The following is a 17,867-nucleotide window of genomic DNA, read 5'->3' as shown; positions in this document are numbered from 1 at the left end:
GACTGAAGAAGTGAGGAACCTTCGCATCGCGAGAAGTCATCAGCAGGTCCAGAAACAGAAGGCCCCAGCAATCCACTACTAGCTGAAATGACTCTTGACAATTGCCATTGGCCTGGATCCAGACTATGTCTGCTGATAAAATCGGATCTTAATATTGTCCTTTCCTGCGATGAGTGAGGCTGCCATCTCCTGAAGATACACTTCCGCCCATTCCATAAGTTGGGTTATTTCCTGCAACACTTGCTGGCTTTTGATTCCTCCGTCCCGAATGATGTAAGCCACTGTCCTTGCATTGTCCGATATTATCTGGACTGCTCGACCTTGCAATCGGTCACAGAATCGCAAGCATGCCAACCGGACCGCATGGGTTTCTAGCCGACTGATGGTCCAAAGAGACATTTCTGTACTCCAGTGCCCTTGCGCTGTCAGCTCCTGACAGTTAGCTCCCCAACCCTGGAGGCTCGCATCTGTCATGAGTACTAGCCAGTCCGGTGATCTTAGGGAAACACCCTCTCTTAGATGATTTGCTTGTAACCACCACTTCAGGTGTATGCAGACCTCAAACAATAAGTGAAGCCAAATTGAAAAGTCCTGAGACTGTGGGCTCCAACAAGACAGTAGAGTGCACTGAAGCAGACACACAAGTGCCTGCCTTTGCCCAAGACGCCACCTTCAAGGTCACCGCCATCAATCCAAGTACCTGTAGATAAGACCATACTGTCGGACATATTATGTTCGTCGACACACCCACACCATCAATGTCTGAATACTGCCCTACAGCAGGAACATCCTACCCTGCTTCATGTCAAACCAAACACCAAGATACTTTAATGACTGTGATGGCTGAAGCTTGCTCTTGGCCAGGTTCGCCACACAAACTAGCTCCTGCAACAAGCGGATCAATTTGCACGAGACCCGGAGGCTCTCTTCCAGATTCTTGGCCTGAATCAGCCAGTCGTCTAAGTACGGGTGTACCAGAATCTAATCCTTTCTCAACTCCACCACTACCACCACAACCATAATCTTGGAAAATGTTTTGGGCACAGTGGCCAAACCAAAAGCTAGCGCTCGAAAGTGCTAATGACGCCACAAAACCATGAAACACAGAAATCATTTGATGCTCTAGCTCAGTGGTCCCCAAACCTGTCCTGGAGGGCCACCAGCCAGTCGGGTTTTTGGGATATCCACAATGAATATGCATGAGAGAAAATTTGCATGTTATGGAGGCAGTGCATGCAAATTTTTTCTCATGCATATTCATTGAGGATATCCCAAAAACCCGACTGGCTGGTGGCCCTCCAGGACAGGTTTAGGGACCACTGCTCTAGCTGGATGGGAATATGCAGGTATGCCTCAGACAAATCCAGAGATGTCAAACTCTCCCAACTGTACTGCCATTATCACTGAGTGCCAAGGTTTCCAGTGAAAATGAGTCACACGCAAATGACGGTTGACCCCTTTGAGATCTAGGATGGGGCAAAAAGAGCCCTCCTACTTGGGCACAACAAAATAAATGGAATATCAGCCCATATTTTCTTGAGATGTGAGCATTGGAACCACAGCCCGCAGGCTGAGGAGTCTTGACAATGTACATTCCACTGCCTGCATCTTCTGTGGAGAGTTGCAGGGAGACACTATGAAAACATTTCAAGGAACTCTGCAAAACTCCAGCACATAGCCATCTCTTATCACTTCCAAAACCCAATAGTTGACAAGATTTCAACCCATCTCAGATTAAAAAAAAAAAAAAGGGAGGCAACCCTCTATCTCCTGTACCCAGGGGTGGGTCGGCACACCTTCACTGGGAGGCTCGGGGAGCTCCACTTCCCGAGCCTGCGCCCCATCTGGGCTCCCTTTGAAAGATCACTCCTCTGTAGGGTCGAAAAGTTTTGGATCCCCTAGTAAGACCTCTCATGCTGCAGGAGCACAGTGTGTTTCTTATCCTCTGGCAACCAAGGAACGTGGGACTCACCCCACTTATTGGCCATTTTTCCAGCTCACTCCCAAACAAGAGTGATCTTTTAAATGGCAATTTCGTAAGATTAGACTTCGAAATTGTATCGGCCGACCAATTCCTGAGTCACAGCTGACGCCTGGCCGCTATTACCAAAGCCATCTCTCTGGCCGAAGAGTAGACCAAATCATCTGCCAAAGTGGAGGCTGCAGGTTCCATCATTGCCCTGGAATTCGCACCATATTCATCGATCTCCTGAAAGAGCAGTAAACAAGAGTGAGCAACCAGGGATCAACAGTAAGCTATCTGCAAATTAATTGCCATTGCTTCAGAAGCCTGCTTAAGGATAGCGTCAATTCTCCTATCCTGTGCATCCTTCAAGGTCAGTCCCCTTTCTACGGGAATAGTCATCTGCGTGGTAACAGCACACACAAGCGCATCCACTTTCAGAATGCGCAATTGCTCTCTCGCAGCTGGATCCAGAGGGTACAGTCCTTCCAAGTCTCGCGCCCCCCCCCCCCCCCTCCTTTAAAATTAGCTTCCAGGGTGACCCACTCAAGACCAATCATTTCTTGAATGGCCTCCATAATAGGGAACAAACATGAAGTTTTATGCAAAAAAAATCAAAATGGGATCTATTTTTGGCTCAGACATGGATTCACCTCCCGGTACTCCCAATATCTTCAATGTTTGGAAAATCAGAGCCAGTAACTCATCACTATGAAATAATCACAACATAGTTCTATAAAGCTCCAATCCAAGAGGAATACCCCCATCCTCCAAGGAGAATTGGCTTCATTATCCATACCATCTGGGTCCCTATCAGGGAGACCCGCAGCAGATCTAGGCATACTCTGACACTTACCCGCAGCACCAGGTGGGCGGTATGTTGCCGCTTGCGATCCTGACCTGTTAAGATTGGCCGGGGCAGAGGACTGCACCTGAAGAAAGGACTGTAGTCCTTGAAACAATTCTATCCAAGAAAAGTCAGAGGGATCCATGCCAAAGCCAGGGGGCACCTGCCCTGTGCCCTCTGAACTACCTTCCCCCACTGACAAACCAGTTAGAGGAGCTCCAAAATCAGATGACCCCCTCTGGCAGCTCTTTTCCCCAATCCTGCATCAGGCTGGAAAGAACTAGGCTTAGTAAAATCAGACGAAGGCAATTCCTGAGCCTCCAAAACAGCGCTGACACAAGCTAGAGGGAACGCCAGGCTGGGGTGACCAAATACAACAAGCAGCACAGAAGGTAAGGTGCTTAGGTTTCTTTGCTATGGGCACCATCAGTCTATCAGTACGCTTTAAGCGGAGTCTTAAGAAGAGCGTGTCCAACTGTATTCGCGCCGCAAAAAAACTAAGCACCCAAAATTTAGGCATCCCAAAAGTAGGCACTCAACACTGTGCCTCAAAAACTGAGCTCCCATGAGGCTGCTCAGGTAGCGCGCGTAAACGCGCGAGTATGAATGCTCAGGTAGACGCTCCTATGCGCCCAATTAGGCGCACAACCGGATGCACAAGCATAGACAGACAGAACTGAAAAGGGCAATCTTATGCGCGGGAAAAATGCCGCTGCAGCCTACCACCCAGCAAGGGAAAGACCAAGAGCAGGGCCTAGCCAAAATGCTGCTCAGCCCGCCAGGCTGCCGATGTCCCTTAAGCTCCCCTGGAGGCAGGCAGGAACGAACATCAGACTGGCACACCGAGCATGGAGACCGGAGGGGAGAGGAATCCCTACAAAACTCCCCTTCTTCTTTCCTTTCAGCTGTTTGTGGTTTGTTTTGGTTTGGTTTTTTTTTGGGGGGGGGGGGTTACAGCCAAGTCCACGCCGGCTGAAAAAAACAGCTACCGGACCAAGGCACTCATCTGAGGGAGGAATCCAAAGATATTACCTCAGGAATTCTCAACTAAAGAAGGAACCATAAGGAGAGCGGTACATAAGTCTCCTTTTCTCCTTTGAAAATTTTGTAAGCAATCCCCAGTAGGGAGATACATATCCATCATCTGCTGGAAACGAAGAATACTGGTGGGCTGATGTCAGCAGAGGTATATATTGTAATGTCAGCTTTGCTCCATCTCCATCTGCTGGTAGAGGTGTAAAACCCACTGGTTTAGGATCCACCTGTCTATATGCTAAGAAAGAGGCATCCGCAGTAGGAGCCATTTACAGAGAAGCCCACTTTCCCTTGTGAAACCCTGCACTGCAGGAATGCAAGCCACAATGGCCACCTCTCTCACGTGGTGGGGAAAGCCCAGCACTGCTGGTGTCTGCAGTCCACAGAGCTCACCTCCTCCCAGCTGACTTCTTTATATTGCCAGTAATACTCACATTCCCCAAACTGCTTTGATCGCCATCCACACTGGCCCTATGCAGCTCCGAGACATCAAGACAAGCTGTCTCCCTCCATGCCTCACCATGCTTTTCACGCTCAGTGGGAGCTGCCATGATGAGTCCCCAGACCAGCAACCGCTGCAAGCCGTGCTTTGCACACTCAATGGGAGCTACTGTGATGAGCTTCAAAACAAGCCATTACTGCCAGGAACCGCTGTAGGCCTCACTTATTCAAATCGCAGCCGTCTCTCACTAACCACAGTTTCCCAGGCTGCACCACAGGCCAATCCCACCTTGCAATTCTCTCTCCCCAGGAACTGAGCTCTGCTGCCACACTGGAGCAATGAACTGTGTCACTCTGCCCACGGCAGCTTGCCTTTTTTGTGTTTTTTACAAAGAAAACTCAAAGGAACAGCTCCCCTTATAACAATAAACTTGAAAGCAATACTTTCCTGAGTGTCTTGTTCCACACTGGAAGGGAGCTGGAGGGAGCGAGGGGAGGGGGGGGGGGGAGGGGAGAAAATGAGGGAGCCAGACCACAGGCTATCAGAATCATCTCCAAAAAGTGGACATCAGACATTCAAAGGCCACCAACCCTCTGCCAGGGAGATGGTCCCCAGATAAGACCCAGCACCCTGGGAATAGACAGTCATCTCCAACATCAGACAGCAAGTTTTGCATCTCTACCATCCGCTGGTTGCAGAGAAATACTGAGGGACTGCAGGTAAAATGCTATCTTAAGTAGCAGGGTCTCAGTAAAGTTTTTCTTCTGTCTCCATCTGCTGGTAGGAATGAAAAAACATGCATCTAGACTGATCTGAGGTATGGACAGGAATCCATGCTTTCTGGACTTCAGATACCGTTTGTGTCTCTGTAACGTTCACTGAGAAGTCATTCCATGTATCCACCACCCCTTCTGTAAAGAAATATTAGTTGGGTGGATGGGCAGATTAGATAGATCACATGATCTTTTTTTTTTTTTTACCATATTTCTCTATTTCTAAAATTGAGCTCACTTCCTCATCCACCATCCTTTTACAACTCTTTACAGCTGTGAAAACAAACGCCAATTAGTATATCTAAAGCTGATATGGATCTGCTTCATGCCCACTCCCCAGTCAGTGCATACAGTGTCTGTGTCCTGAAAGCCAGACTACGTGAGGGGCAGGGAGAAGAGAGCAAAGATAGTTTGAGAATCATTAATAAAAACTACATTCAGGCAACATCTCTGGCGCATTCTGCACTTAACCAGCTGATCTCCTGAAAGCTGGTCACAAATGTAATTGTTAGTCTAATAAACCGGCATCACCCACAGTTTATTCTGAACTTTACTTTATATCCGAGTGAAGTAAGAGAGTAATCACACTACGTTAAACCCCTACGTGAGACATTCCCCCAACTGGTTAAGCCACCTCCGTCTCATCCTCACCTGGTCCCCCAACTCCCTCCAATGTCCGGCTCCAGCTTCTGTCCATGAGGACCAGCCGCGCGATTCCCGCCCTCACTGCCCCCCACCCCAAACACTTTACGCCGGAACAAGAAGCCCTGCAGTAAGGCCTTGAAAACAAAGCTCTCCATCCGCCCCGCACGGTCTGACTGCTGCCTCCGCTCTAGTTTGACTAGGGGAGCGTTTGGCGGCCATTTTTGTTGGGGGCAAAGAGTTTGCAGTACAGTACGAGCAGGAAACACACAGCTGTCTGAAGGAAGCCTCGTAAGCACACCCATTACTATTGGTTTTTGTCAGCCTACCACCAGGCTATTTTTCTTGTTGCTGGGGGGCTGAGCCAATGAAATTCGCCTAGTATAAATCTTGTGGGCGGGCCCAAACGCTGGTTGGAGTTTTAATTTGATCTCTGGCGAGTCTCGAAAGTAGAAGTTGATCCTGATAGGCTAGAGAGGCCACCAGTCAGAGCGCGGGGGGTGGGCCAAGCCCGCTCTTTGTCTGTAAGTCCTGTTGTTTTTGGCTTTTTCTAGGTGAGTTAGAGAACAACGGTAGTTGATTGGCTCAGGGATAGAAAGGGAGACAGGAGGAGCGTGTACCGCCTTTCTTTTCTCTGATTGGCCGCAGCAGTCCGGAATCATGATGGATTGGCTGCGCGCGGGCCGGCAGCTCGGCTGCGATTGGCGGAACAGCGGACGGAAAGGATGGGTGTCGCTGCCGCTGGTGGTTTGGGGGTGATGGCGGCGGCGGTGGCAGCGGGAGCAGCAGTGATTGCGGCAGAGGAGCCGGCCAGGGGAGGGATGGTGGTGGTGATGGGGACGGCTGTGGCGGTGCTGGCGTTGGCGGATCGCGGGCTGTAGTGGCTTGGGGAGGGGACGTAGGCAGGCAGGATGGAGCGGTCCGGCGCTGGCCGTGGGAACAGTAGCGCGGAGACCCTGGCGGAGGAGACCTGGGCAGCTGTCCTGGCCCGGCAGCAGGTAACGGACCGGAACCGGAAAGAACTATGATCTGCGGGGCGGGGTTTCGTGAATATCAAAAATCACCTATGTCACGATAGTTGGAAAACAGACGCGTCTCTATCGTGATAGTTGTAAAAGAACTCTGTATATTAAAGCGTAATATTAAGAGTATATGACATGAACTGCCTAGAAAGTGGAAATTAGACTGCACGCGCTTCCTGTTCCTTCTTGATCCCGTGTTGGTTTTCAATTTTCCGTAATAAAAGAGGCAAGTATTGAGTTTATGCTTAGATTAGTTTGCGCCAGTGCCTGTCGCGATACAACGACGGACAGCCTTAACTATCTCGGGGGAAATAGGGATGAGTTGTCCCAGGTCAGCAAGCGTACCTGACGAATGACCAGAATTACTTGAGAATTTAGTATAAAACTGATGGCTGTGTAGTTGCCATGGTTTATTTTTCTGTTGAAGGTCTTTTCGTAAATTCACAAGGTTGGCTGCAGTGAGCCAGGAAATGCGCTAACAGTCGGGGCATGAACTGAGCCTAATAGAAAACCTTAACAAAGAAAAAAATCATTTTTTTATGTTCATTTCTGGTTTGCTATTTTTTCTTTAGTTTTGCTTTCTTTTCACTCATGTCAGTTCATTGTTCTTACTCGTCTTTTTTTTTTCTCCTCTTCGTTCATTTTACGTTAAATGTTTGTTTCTTTTATTTTCTACAGTATGTCTCTTCACTGTGTGCTGTTTATATATACTGTATTATCTTTTTCACATCTTCTGCATCTTTCTTGTTCCCTTCTGGCTGATGACTTTGTCACTGGCTCTCTTTTCAGGCTCTTTCTCTTGTCTCGCACCTCTGCGCCTACCTACAGATGCATTTGCTTTCTATCGTCTTTCTCATTTTCCCTTGTAAGCTTGTTCTTTGTTTCCCAAGAGAGATGAGTTCCCATACCAAGGTTATTATAAAAGGGTTCATTTACTCACTGGTAGGTGTTTTTGATTTGTTACATATAAAATTGTTACACTTTCTGTCTTTCTGTAGCCCTTTTACTACAAATGACTTTAGCTTGGCTTATGTTTTGTAAGCCTATCTAGAAGGACCTTGAGCTGAGTGGGACCCCTGGTTCAAGCAGGGTTTGAGCTTGTTGGAGCTCACCTATTTATGAGGTCAGATTCTACGTGTGCTGTTTTAAGCTGGGTGATATCCCTGAAGTCAGCATTCAAAGGATTCATCTAGCTGATTTTGGAGTTAGCTGGACGGATACTGACATTTGAAGTTCCGAACCAGATTTGGACTGAATTTAGCAAATAAAATAAATACTAAGTGCTGAAAGCTATCAGTTATACCAGCACTTAGTATCCAACTGAGTTGGAGGAGGTAGGACCTCTCCTCCTTCTCAACTTGGGTTGGAATTTGGAAGGGGTGGGGTTTCTCGGGAATGGGGTGTCCCCACTTTTCTTTTCCTTTCTTTCCTTTTTTTTAAAGAAGGGGGGGGGAGGGAATCAGTTCCAGCTGCAAGATATATATCTTTTGAGGAGAAAGAGTGCTTGCCTGCCTCTCCGCTCCCTCAGTGTGAAAAGCATGGCCCCAAGGCAGGGAAATCAGTCCCATTCTTCCCTGCTGCTGTATGTCTGAGGAGAAGGAAGGGGTCTTGCTGAGGAGGGCATTTCTCGCTGTTTTGGTTTTTTAAAGAGGACTCAAGTTGATTAGTGCCAGATCCCCAGCACACTAAATCTAGTCAGTCAAATTTTGACTAGCTTGATTTAGCCAAACACCTAGTCAGGTTCAACTTTTATGGTTAAAGATACCTGAGTAAAATCTGTTATCCTACCCACTCAGTGGGTCTTTGTTATAAAAAAACAAAACCCAGAATGTTGGGGGGGAAAAAGTGGAGAATAAAGCAAAGAATACCTCTTTATTCTTAAAAAAAAAAAAAAAAAAAGACTAGGGACACTCCATTAAGCTATTAAGCAGCACAGTTGAAACAAACCAGAGAGAATATTTTTCACTCCATGCACAATTAAGCTCTGGAATTCATTGCTGGAGGATGTGGTAAAAAGGTAGTTAGTGTAACTGGGTTTAAAAACAAGTTTGGACAAGTTTGTGAAGGAAAAGGCCATAAACATTTATTAATCAGGTAGACTTGGGGAAAGCCACTGCTTACCACTGGGTGTTAGCAGCATGGATTCTATGTACTATTTGGGATCCTGCCAGATACTTGTGTCCTGAATTGGCCATTGGATACTGAACTTAATGGCTGGACCTAGTATGGCAGGTTTTTTTTTTTGTTTTTTTTTTAGTAATATTTATTCAGCAACAAAATGCACATGGAAAAGTTTTGATACATTTCAACACAATTTTTTCATATAAATATAGAGCTAAATTTAAAAATAGAAATGTGATTAAAAACCATAACATCCACCACCACGAATTCTAAGTGCACTCTGCTGCTTGTTTTTCTGTATGTATGTACAGCTCTCATTCTTGTACTCTTACATGGCAGTTCTTATGTTCTAAAATATGCAGGCCTACAATGGTGTAAGTAGAAAAGCGATGTTTTGGAGGCAGACTACTTGAGTGTTTTAAAGCTAGTTGGAATTGCCAAGTTAGAAAAAGTTAACCAAGATGAGTTTCCAGATATAAAGGAGGAAAGCTGGGCCGATGAATGATGCTGGGCTGGCAGGAATTCTTTGGAGAATTCTCAAGATGGCATGGCCAGAGATTCTTGGGCAGGAAAGAAGGGAACGGCCCAGTAAGCCATGCAAATGTTTAAAGTTAGAAGTGCCCATCCCATGTAAAGTGGTATCTTCTCAGGGACCCTTCAAAAAGGAGATCAGAAACCAGTCCTTCAGAACTGTGCTAATGGAGGCAGACAGTCCATGCTCTTGATCACTGACTCTAAATATTGTAAAGCTGGCCAGTTTTGTCCGTGTTTACATAGAAATCTGATCTCAGTAATTTGGAATGATTCACCACAATAAAAAAAAAAACCTTTATTATGAAAGGCAGCTTGGGTAGAAGTACAATGGAGCATTATTATAGTGATTTTCTTTGGTATTAAATATTTCCAACATCTTTTTTTTTTTCCATACACTGTGTTTTCAGTGGCATAAAAACTTTAAATCTGAAGGGCTCGCCTGTCCTCGGCAGACACTGGCTTGCACTTTGTATGAATATTGCATCAGTGTGGACTGTGAATGTACCAAGCTCTCTTTCTTGTTCCAATTTATTTGAATACAGAATGCAACAGAGGTCAGAAGGGAAGGGTGGGGAGAGACGGGGATACTATGGGTGCCAGCTGATGAGAGATGGTGCTCAGTATTGGAGTAGAAAGAGAAGTACAGTGAAGCCTCTTTATTAGGCAGACCTTTCTGCTAAGACCAAGGTGCCTGACCCTGCAAAAAGGAATCGCATTCTCAAACGTTTCAGCAAGTTGTACTGGTAGGCTCTGTTCCCTCTTAGCTCCATAAAACACATGGAGGATGCCAGCAATGCTTCTGAAGTCCTGGTGCTGTGGTGGAGCTCTGCTTGGAACAGGAGCTGCTATTGGAAGGAAGCATGCAAAGGCTAGGTGCCCCGTCACACTCTGCGGCTTGAAATGTTTGCAGAACAGTTAGGGTAATGGGGTGGATTTTTGGGTGGGAGGAGGCAGCAGAAGGAGAGCGCTGGGTTGTGAGCGATGTCAGCACGCCCTCTAGATTCCAGCTCAGGTTGGTGCTGCGGTTGGCCACGCTTCCATGATTTCATTATTGTAGAAGTAAGGGAGCGTCGTGGCTTTCTGATGGGCTGTCCTGTGCCTGTATTTTTGGTATTCTAGGGTGTAGCCTGGAGGAATACGAAGGAAGCCTTCCTGCCTTTTTGCTGCCTGCTGACATTCTGTTCAGATAAGGATGTCTGTGATTTTGGAGGACAAGACAGATGAGAAATAACAAGGAAACACTGACATCATTTCTGTTTTTCTAACTTCTCTCTGATAGTGTTCCAACATGCAGTGCAGGTTGCCTTTAAGATGGCACTCGGATCTATACTGTTTGTTCTGACACAGATGTTAGCAGGCCTACCTCGTAGATAAAAGCTTCTCGGGCTGGGAGAATCCAGCTTCTTGACCTTGGCCAGGGTCCCAGTCAAGACAATCAGAAGGATGCACTGGACTTATTCAGTGCCCAAGGGAAGCCTGAGGTGTTAATGATATAGCTCCGCTTCCAGGGGAACGAGCTGAGGCAGTCCTGCTTTTACCCCATTGCATACAGGGAAGTGTAGTCCTGCTCTTCTAATGGGCCTCAAGAGGGTCATTGGAACTACTTCTTCCTGCTTTCAGTGGGGGTAGAACAGGACTAGCTCAGCTTGTGCCCCTGGACATTGAGCTTTATGCTTGCCCCATTTATGGGACTGCAGAGAAAGTTCCATCATGGCTTCGGTTGTCTTAGAAAAAGCTAAAAATTAGTGTTTCCTTCTTAGGGGGGTCATTCATCAAAACGCGTTAGGGCTATTAACGCCCACGATAATCACTTGCGATAAATAATGCATCATGAGGTACGTATGCAAATGTTTAAAATTTAGTCAAAAGGAAGGAGTTTGGGTGGAGTTTATGAAAATGTGGGGTGCTTAATGTTGCGTGCGATAGCGTAACACAGGTTATAATGCCGGAAATAACGACACCTGTTTTCTTGGCGTTATGCTGCATGATATGTCAGAACCTGGATTTGCGCTAAATATCACAAATCCTGTTTCAGGCAGGAGAGGATTAGGGGAGAGTGGAATGGAGTGAAGTAGTGAGAGAGACAGAGAGCCTCTGGGGTGGCAAACATATTAGTCAACTATATTTATACCACTGTAGGAGGGTCAACTAGTAACTCGAGGTGCGGTTTTGGTGGGCAGTTTTATATGCACAGAGGTACGAACAGTGCAGTGCACATCAGTGAAGATTTGATGTGATTTGGAGTGAGGAAAGGTACCCAAAGATGAGATTTGTACAATGTACTCTCGACCAAGTTTGATGCACTCTCTACCTAACTGCTATCAAGCTAGGGCGAGAGTACACTGTGCAAATCTCATCTTTGTGCACCTTTCCTCCCTCCAACTCACATCAAATCTTCACTGATGTGCACTGCGCTGTTCGAACCTCTGTGCATGTAAAACTGCCCCCCAAACCCTAGACCACCACCAAAACCTCACCTCGAGTTACTAGTTGCCCCTCCTACAGTGGTATAAATAGTTGACTTATATGAGAGCCTTATAAAGAGACTCATCTCAAAAATTACCTTAACCATGCCCCTTTTTTTTTTCTCGTGGGCATTATTCATGCGAGATTTATAGCAAAATGATGAATCTAGGTCTAATTTTGGCAACTTATATGTTGATCTGAAGATCGCTGTTGCTTTAAAACTACTTTTTCCTACGGGTAGGCAGTCTCTTTTCATGTTTCAAGATGTTCTCCTTTGCAAGTCCCTTACTTTTGAGTCTTTATTGTTTAAAGATGCTTTGATTGTGAAGTAAGTCGAGTGGTTTGCCCTGAAATTGATTGTGCCGTTGTTAGCCCAGCTGTGACCTGCGCTTGCTGCCAAGTGAAATCTCTCTCCAGTGGAGTGGAGGTGGGGCAGAGAAGTCTGCACAGGCATGGTGGGGGCATTCGGGTCAGCTGGAGTTGAGGCTCGCATGGGAGGTTCCTGCTGGATTCTTAGTATCTGCAGCATTTTTTCCCTTCTTTGTTTCCCCATCAACTGCACACGCACATCCCGAAGGGTGATGAAACAATAGAGAAAAGCCTCTCTCTGTGAGCTCCCAAATGGGTTATTAGTCTAGCAAGGAGCCCCCCTGTTAGTGGCATGCAGCGGGACTGCTGGGGGAGGGGGGGGGGAATGGACTAGAACTACAGTGCCCAAACTCCTCCATTCAGGACCTGCTGTTGAGCTCTGAAGTTCAAAAGGACCAGCCACAGAGACACCTACTTCACAATCCCAGCAGTAGGGAAGTGCTTTTCCTTGCGAAAAGGCTGTGGCGTGCTTATAAACACTCCTGATTTCCTTGACTGAAGGATCCCTGCTAGTGCAGGATCTGCTGAGCAGTCTGCAGGGCTTCCATCATCCCTCCACTAAGTTACTCCAGAGCCAGAGTCTGGAAACTCCTGAAGTGGGGGCTGGTCTCAGCTGGGGCTCTCCTTCCAGTCTTTGTGTTAATTCTGTCTGCATATCTCATCACTGGGAGAGAGAGCAACACAGAGCCAAATGATTGCTTAACATGCAGGTCCGCAGCATTGGAAGAGCGGTTTTGTTTTTTTCTGCCTCTGCTGACTGAATTTCGATTTCTCTTGCTGCCAAGACTACAAACCATTGTGTTATTTGCAGGCAGACCTGTTTTTGGAGCCTGTAAAGAAGCCTTCCTGCGGTCAGGGCTCCGCCTGGGATAAGCTTCAGCTCTGAGCCGTGTGCACCAAGGTGAGCTGGAAGGCTGAGAATAGAAAAACTGGAGTTGTTTTTCTTCCACAGCAAAACCTCAGCACACTACCTTATGGGAGGGCCCAGTGCAAGTCACTGAGGATCCGGCCAAGGAGACTGACGGTGTTTATTCCCCTACAGCTGCTGGGGAAACGGATGACGGTTTGAGGCAAAGCCAAAAGGCATCGAGCCAGCAGAAGCCAAGGTGGGCAGGCTGTGCTTGTCCTGGCTGCTGGAGGGAGGGTTGAACAGGCTGCTTCTGATTCAGGCCTGTGTTAAAACCTGTTCCTTGAACAGAGAGGCAGAGGCTGCTGTTGCTTGTAGGTTGGTAGGATTGCGGGTGCTTTTCCTTCTGTTTCCTTGTCGGCACATTGCAGGCTCCCTCCCACTTCTTTATTTTGTCAGGGGCCAGATCAGCTGTATTCTATCACATGAACCATTTTACCAGAGTGTAAATGAATTGGAATGAAATTTTGGTCCAGCGCAGTTTGACATTGATGAGGAGACAATGTGCAACCCAAAGGTGAAGTCAGAAAGCTTGAGTGATTGCCCTGGGATGAGAAGCTTAAGCCCCCCTGGATGTCCCAGCTCTGTGTAGCAGCACCTGGGAGCCTGGCGTTTCTGCACTGGGAGTGGCAGAGACTGGAAACAAAGAATCCTTCCAGCATCTCGTTTTATTTTAAAATATTTAAGTGTGTTTTGCAGCCTATTAACCACTAGGCCACACCCTCTTCCTGACAGAAGGCTCTGTCTGGGAGAGGCTGTGAAATAGTTTATTAAGTAGAACTTGAGTATTGCCAAACATTTGTGACCCAGATGGGACTGGAACTCGCAATCCCCAGCTCCAGAGGCTGCTTCTCCTATCCATGTGTTTATTGCATCACCACATAAGTTCCATACAGAAGTGAGGCTATTTAGGAGTGCTGGTGAGGGAAGCCTACCAGCCAGGGCCCTTGGTATTTCCACCATCCTTGCTGATTTATATTTTATCTTGTATTCAAATTTGTTCTCACTGTTAGTCCATAAAGTCTCAACAGTTTGTTTACTTCTATGGGTGAAGGATTTGCTCATACACTCTGGTGTGTGTGGTGTTGTGTTTTTTTTGTTTCTATACGATCAGCACTGTGGTCATCTACCATGAAAGCCTTCTCTGTTTTACGGGACAAGTATATTCTCACGGCAGACAAAAGCTCAGGTGCACCAACCAGGAGCAGGTCTGGCAGAAGCCATGGCAAAAGAATGAGTCATTTAAAACCAGTGTGAAGAAAGGAGCTACTCCTAGGAGACATTTTCAGCTTCCTTATCACATGTTTGGCCTTCGGATCAGGGGGCAAGAGTCAACTGGGATTTGTTTTCCCGTGTAGAGTTGTAAATGTTGCCATTTCTTTCAGTCATGTATGATAATTTGGCACTGGATGTAACTTGACCAGGGGAGAAATTGGTGCTGCATGGTCTCTCTGAAAGGGCTGGTTGCCGCATTGGTTGCCTCCCACTGTTAGTGAAGTACAGTGCTGCAGGGATCTTTGGCACCACACCGATGGAGTACAACGCCTCTCCTGCAGTGCCGGTATTCATGGGAAGTTTCTGCTGTTAGTGCAGTGTGGGAGGGATGCACTGAGGCCTGTGAGAGCACTGGCTGCCACATTCTGCCTCTGGTACCAGTCCATTTACCAGTGGCTTTCATTTTTGTTCCCAGTTGAATTCAACCCCTTGCACGGGAGTGGACAAAGGCTGTAGCACACTTCTTGAAACTGATTAGGTTCAGCCATGCATCAATAGACTTCTTTATTTAAAATATTTGCTTACTCTCCTCCAGTGCCCAAAGTTCCTTTGTCTCATTTTTTTCTCCATTTCCCTCCCTCTTTCCATGTTTGTTCTATATTTCTTCAACATGTTATGAGGTTTGTTCTTCTTTAAATTAAAATTGTCTTAACTTGTTTTTACCTAATAAAATTATAATTTGTAAAAAGTACTGGTTGAGTGGTGCTTCCTGGAAATACTGCCAGTGCTGTGCTGCAATCTGTCATAGCAGCAGGTTGGCCTGGCGTTCGTATAGCGCCCTGCTGCTGATGGGACTGCCTAATGGAAGGGCTTTAGTGGTGCTGCATCTCCACAGTTTGCTTGGTTTGTACCTAAAGAGGTTGGGACTGGGGTTAGGGTTAAACGTGGATGGCCAGTCTCTGGCTCTTGATAATGAATTTTGTGATTTTAGTTTTGAGGGTGATATTTTATCACGTGGTCATTCCTGTTTGGATTATATATTTGAGGTTTTCACAGCTTCAGATGATTTAACAAAACCATAGTTGGTATATAAATTATAAAAATTAAAGTGCTAATCATAACATGTTAAATGCGATGTTCGGTGGCAAAAATGTTAAGGCTTCCTGAAGACTGGCGTGTCCTCAAAAGCAACAGTAATACAAAACTGGTGACCCAGCTTTAAAATTGAACACCGCTGATGTCATGCTTTGCTTCAGATGGTGGTTGTCGCAGGTTTCTGGCAGATGAAATCTTCGTTACTTTTTATTTTCCTGTCACACTCCACCAAAAACCTGCAATGCATTTCCCACAGTTGGTTGCCCTGCACTTAAGGTTGGGTGTCATAGATCAGCCTATGGATTAACATAGTTGGTATTGGAAGGGGCTTGGTGATACTGGGTCTGTGCGATGTGTTTTTGTATATAAAGAGGTTGGGGCTTGGATGTGGGTTAGACTGGGTTGGATAATATCTGACTGGGTTGGGCTTGGGCGGGTGGGTTCAGAGACTCTGTATGGGTTACTTGGGCTTTTGACAGGTGGTGCACAGGCAGGCAGAGATGGACAGTGTCCATTGTTGCTGGCGTGCGCTCTCGTGACAACTCTTGTTTCATTGCAGGATCGGGAATACTGTCCAGGGGTGAACAACCAGCCGTACATGTGTGAAACGGGTCACTGCTGTGGAGAGACTGGTTGCTGTACCTACTATTATGAGCTGTGGTGTAAGTCTGACATTGCCGCTCTATCCTTCCCATCACGAGCATTTCTTGCCAAAGTTTGGATTGAACTGTAACCTGGAATACAATCTTATCTTATTGGGAAAGTGCTCAGGAGTCACTGTTGGGGATCTCAAGGGCTCGATTTCTTTAGCAGAAGTCGCTTAGAGTGGTGACTGAAACTTGCATGCAAGGGAGGGGAAGGGGGTTTATGCATGTATTTGCTGTTGCTTTTCCGAAGTATTCAGTATGCGTTGCACACAGTGTTGTACTTATGTGAGAGTATGTGTTGATACCTATCTAACGGGCTGATTCAGTAAAGTCTGCGGGAGAGCGGGCGTTTGCCCGCTCTCCCGGCGCGTGCACAGGCCACTCGCCTGTGCGTGCAATTCTGTATTTAAATGAGGCCCGGCGGTAGAAACAGGAAAAAGGAGGCGCTAAGGACACTAGCGCGTCCCTAGCGCCTCCTTTTGGCCTGGAGCGGTGGCTGTCAGCGAGTTTGACAGCTGATGCTCAATTTTACCGGCATCGGTTCTCGAACCCGCTGACAGCCACGAGCTTGGGAACCGGACGCCAGCAAAATTGAGCGTCCGGTTTTCGACCCGATAGCCGCGGGTTGACTTCAAATTTTTTTTTTTTTTTTTACTTTTTTTACCCTTTGGGACCTCCGACTTAATATCGCCATGATATAAGTTGGAGGGTGCACAGAAAAGCAGTTTTTACTGCTTTTCTGTGCACTTTCCCGGTGCCTGAAGAAATTAGCGCCTACCTTTTGGGTAGGCGCTAATTTCTGAAAGCAAAATGTGTGGTGTGTTGGACGTGCTTTTTCGGCCCCTTACTGAATAAGGGGTAAGGGAAACGTGCGTCCAATGATGGGTTAACTGCGCTCCGTTGGAGCGCACTGTACTGTATGGGCCCGACAATATTGGAAGTATAAGCTCATTAAACACCCCCTTTTTCTTTTTCCTTTTAAAACTGCAAGGTTAATACAACTTGGCGAATGCATAACTTGGCGTTTTTGTTGCTTTATATAGAAGTTATTCAAGTATTTTCATACAAAAATCTGCAGTATAATTTGTTTTGGCCAAAAATGTAGTTGAGTATGTGAAGGCTTTTAACTCTAGGTAGGAAAATAGTTCGGCAGATGCTACAGGGGTCAGAGGGAATCGTGGCACCCGGAAAAAGCTCCACATGGAGGATAATTTGCAATACAAAGGAGCAAGTACTCGAAGTAATCCAGATGCTAATATCTAGGTCTTGACAGGGAGCTGCTCCCCATTGAAAACAGGAGAGATGTTGCTGCCGAAGACACTTTGTGCAGTGTTTTGTTTATTTTCTAAATGAAAATCCCATGGCTGCAAAACAAAGTCTAAGCTGCTTTTAGGAGAAATTGCATCTTTTCAAGAAGAGAAAAATGGTAGTGCAGCTGACCGCTCACACCAGCTAAGCAACCTGATGGGATTCAGAACGAATTCAAAATAACCAGTGGGGGCAGTCTATATAACTAGTGGAGGCATTCTGTTTTTCCTTCTGATGGTATAAGGGCAGCAGTGTTTAAAAAGCAGGTGTATAGTGTTGACGCTGCTGACAGCAGGAAGATAACCCAACGCACGGGCTTATTTGTTTGGTAGCATTCCCAAGCCAGGGTGCAGACAAGGGATTCTAGGACTTATGCTTGGAAACGCAGAGAGCACTCGGTATTATGATCAGAGGCAAGTTTATTATAGGTTAGCTGTTGGGAAAGATGCCATGCTGCTGTTGTTGGCTAGATTATTGGCCA

At 46.5% G+C, this 17,867-nt stretch overlaps 2 protein-coding genes across 3 annotated transcripts in view; one reads left to right on the top strand and one right to left on the bottom strand.

Annotated features, from left to right (window-relative positions):
- Positions 1–5,970, bottom strand: part of INO80B (INO80 complex subunit B) — a 46,579-nt gene extending 40,609 nt beyond the window's left edge. The window contains exon 1 of the mRNA XM_029595560.1: positions 5,712–5,970. Coding sequence (XP_029451420.1) covers positions 5,712–5,757 — 46 coding nt within the window. The 5' untranslated portion in view covers positions 5,758–5,970. The remainder of the gene's footprint in view (positions 1–5,711) is intronic.
- Positions 5,971–6,435: 465 nt separating this feature from the next.
- Positions 6,436–17,867, top strand: part of WBP1 (WW domain binding protein 1) — a 55,510-nt gene continuing 44,078 nt past the window's right edge. The window contains exons 1-2 of one of the 2 annotated variants that reach the window (XM_029595539.1): positions 6,436–6,700; positions 15,991–16,093. In XM_029595539.1, the coding sequence (XP_029451399.1) occupies positions 6,614–6,700; positions 15,991–16,093 (190 nt within the window). In that variant the 5' untranslated portion in view covers positions 6,436–6,613. Of the gene's footprint in view, positions 6,701–6,788; positions 6,951–15,990; positions 16,094–17,867 lie in introns of those variants that run through there. The other variant, XM_029595547.1, reaches the window with a different exon arrangement.

The sequence above is a fragment of the Rhinatrema bivittatum genome, chromosome 1, assembly GCF_901001135.1.
Source record: "Rhinatrema bivittatum chromosome 1, aRhiBiv1.1, whole genome shotgun sequence".
Classification (NCBI taxonomy): Eukaryota; Metazoa; Chordata; class Amphibia; order Gymnophiona; family Rhinatrematidae; genus Rhinatrema; species Rhinatrema bivittatum.
This window is presented reverse-complemented; position numbering and strand designations above follow the sequence as displayed.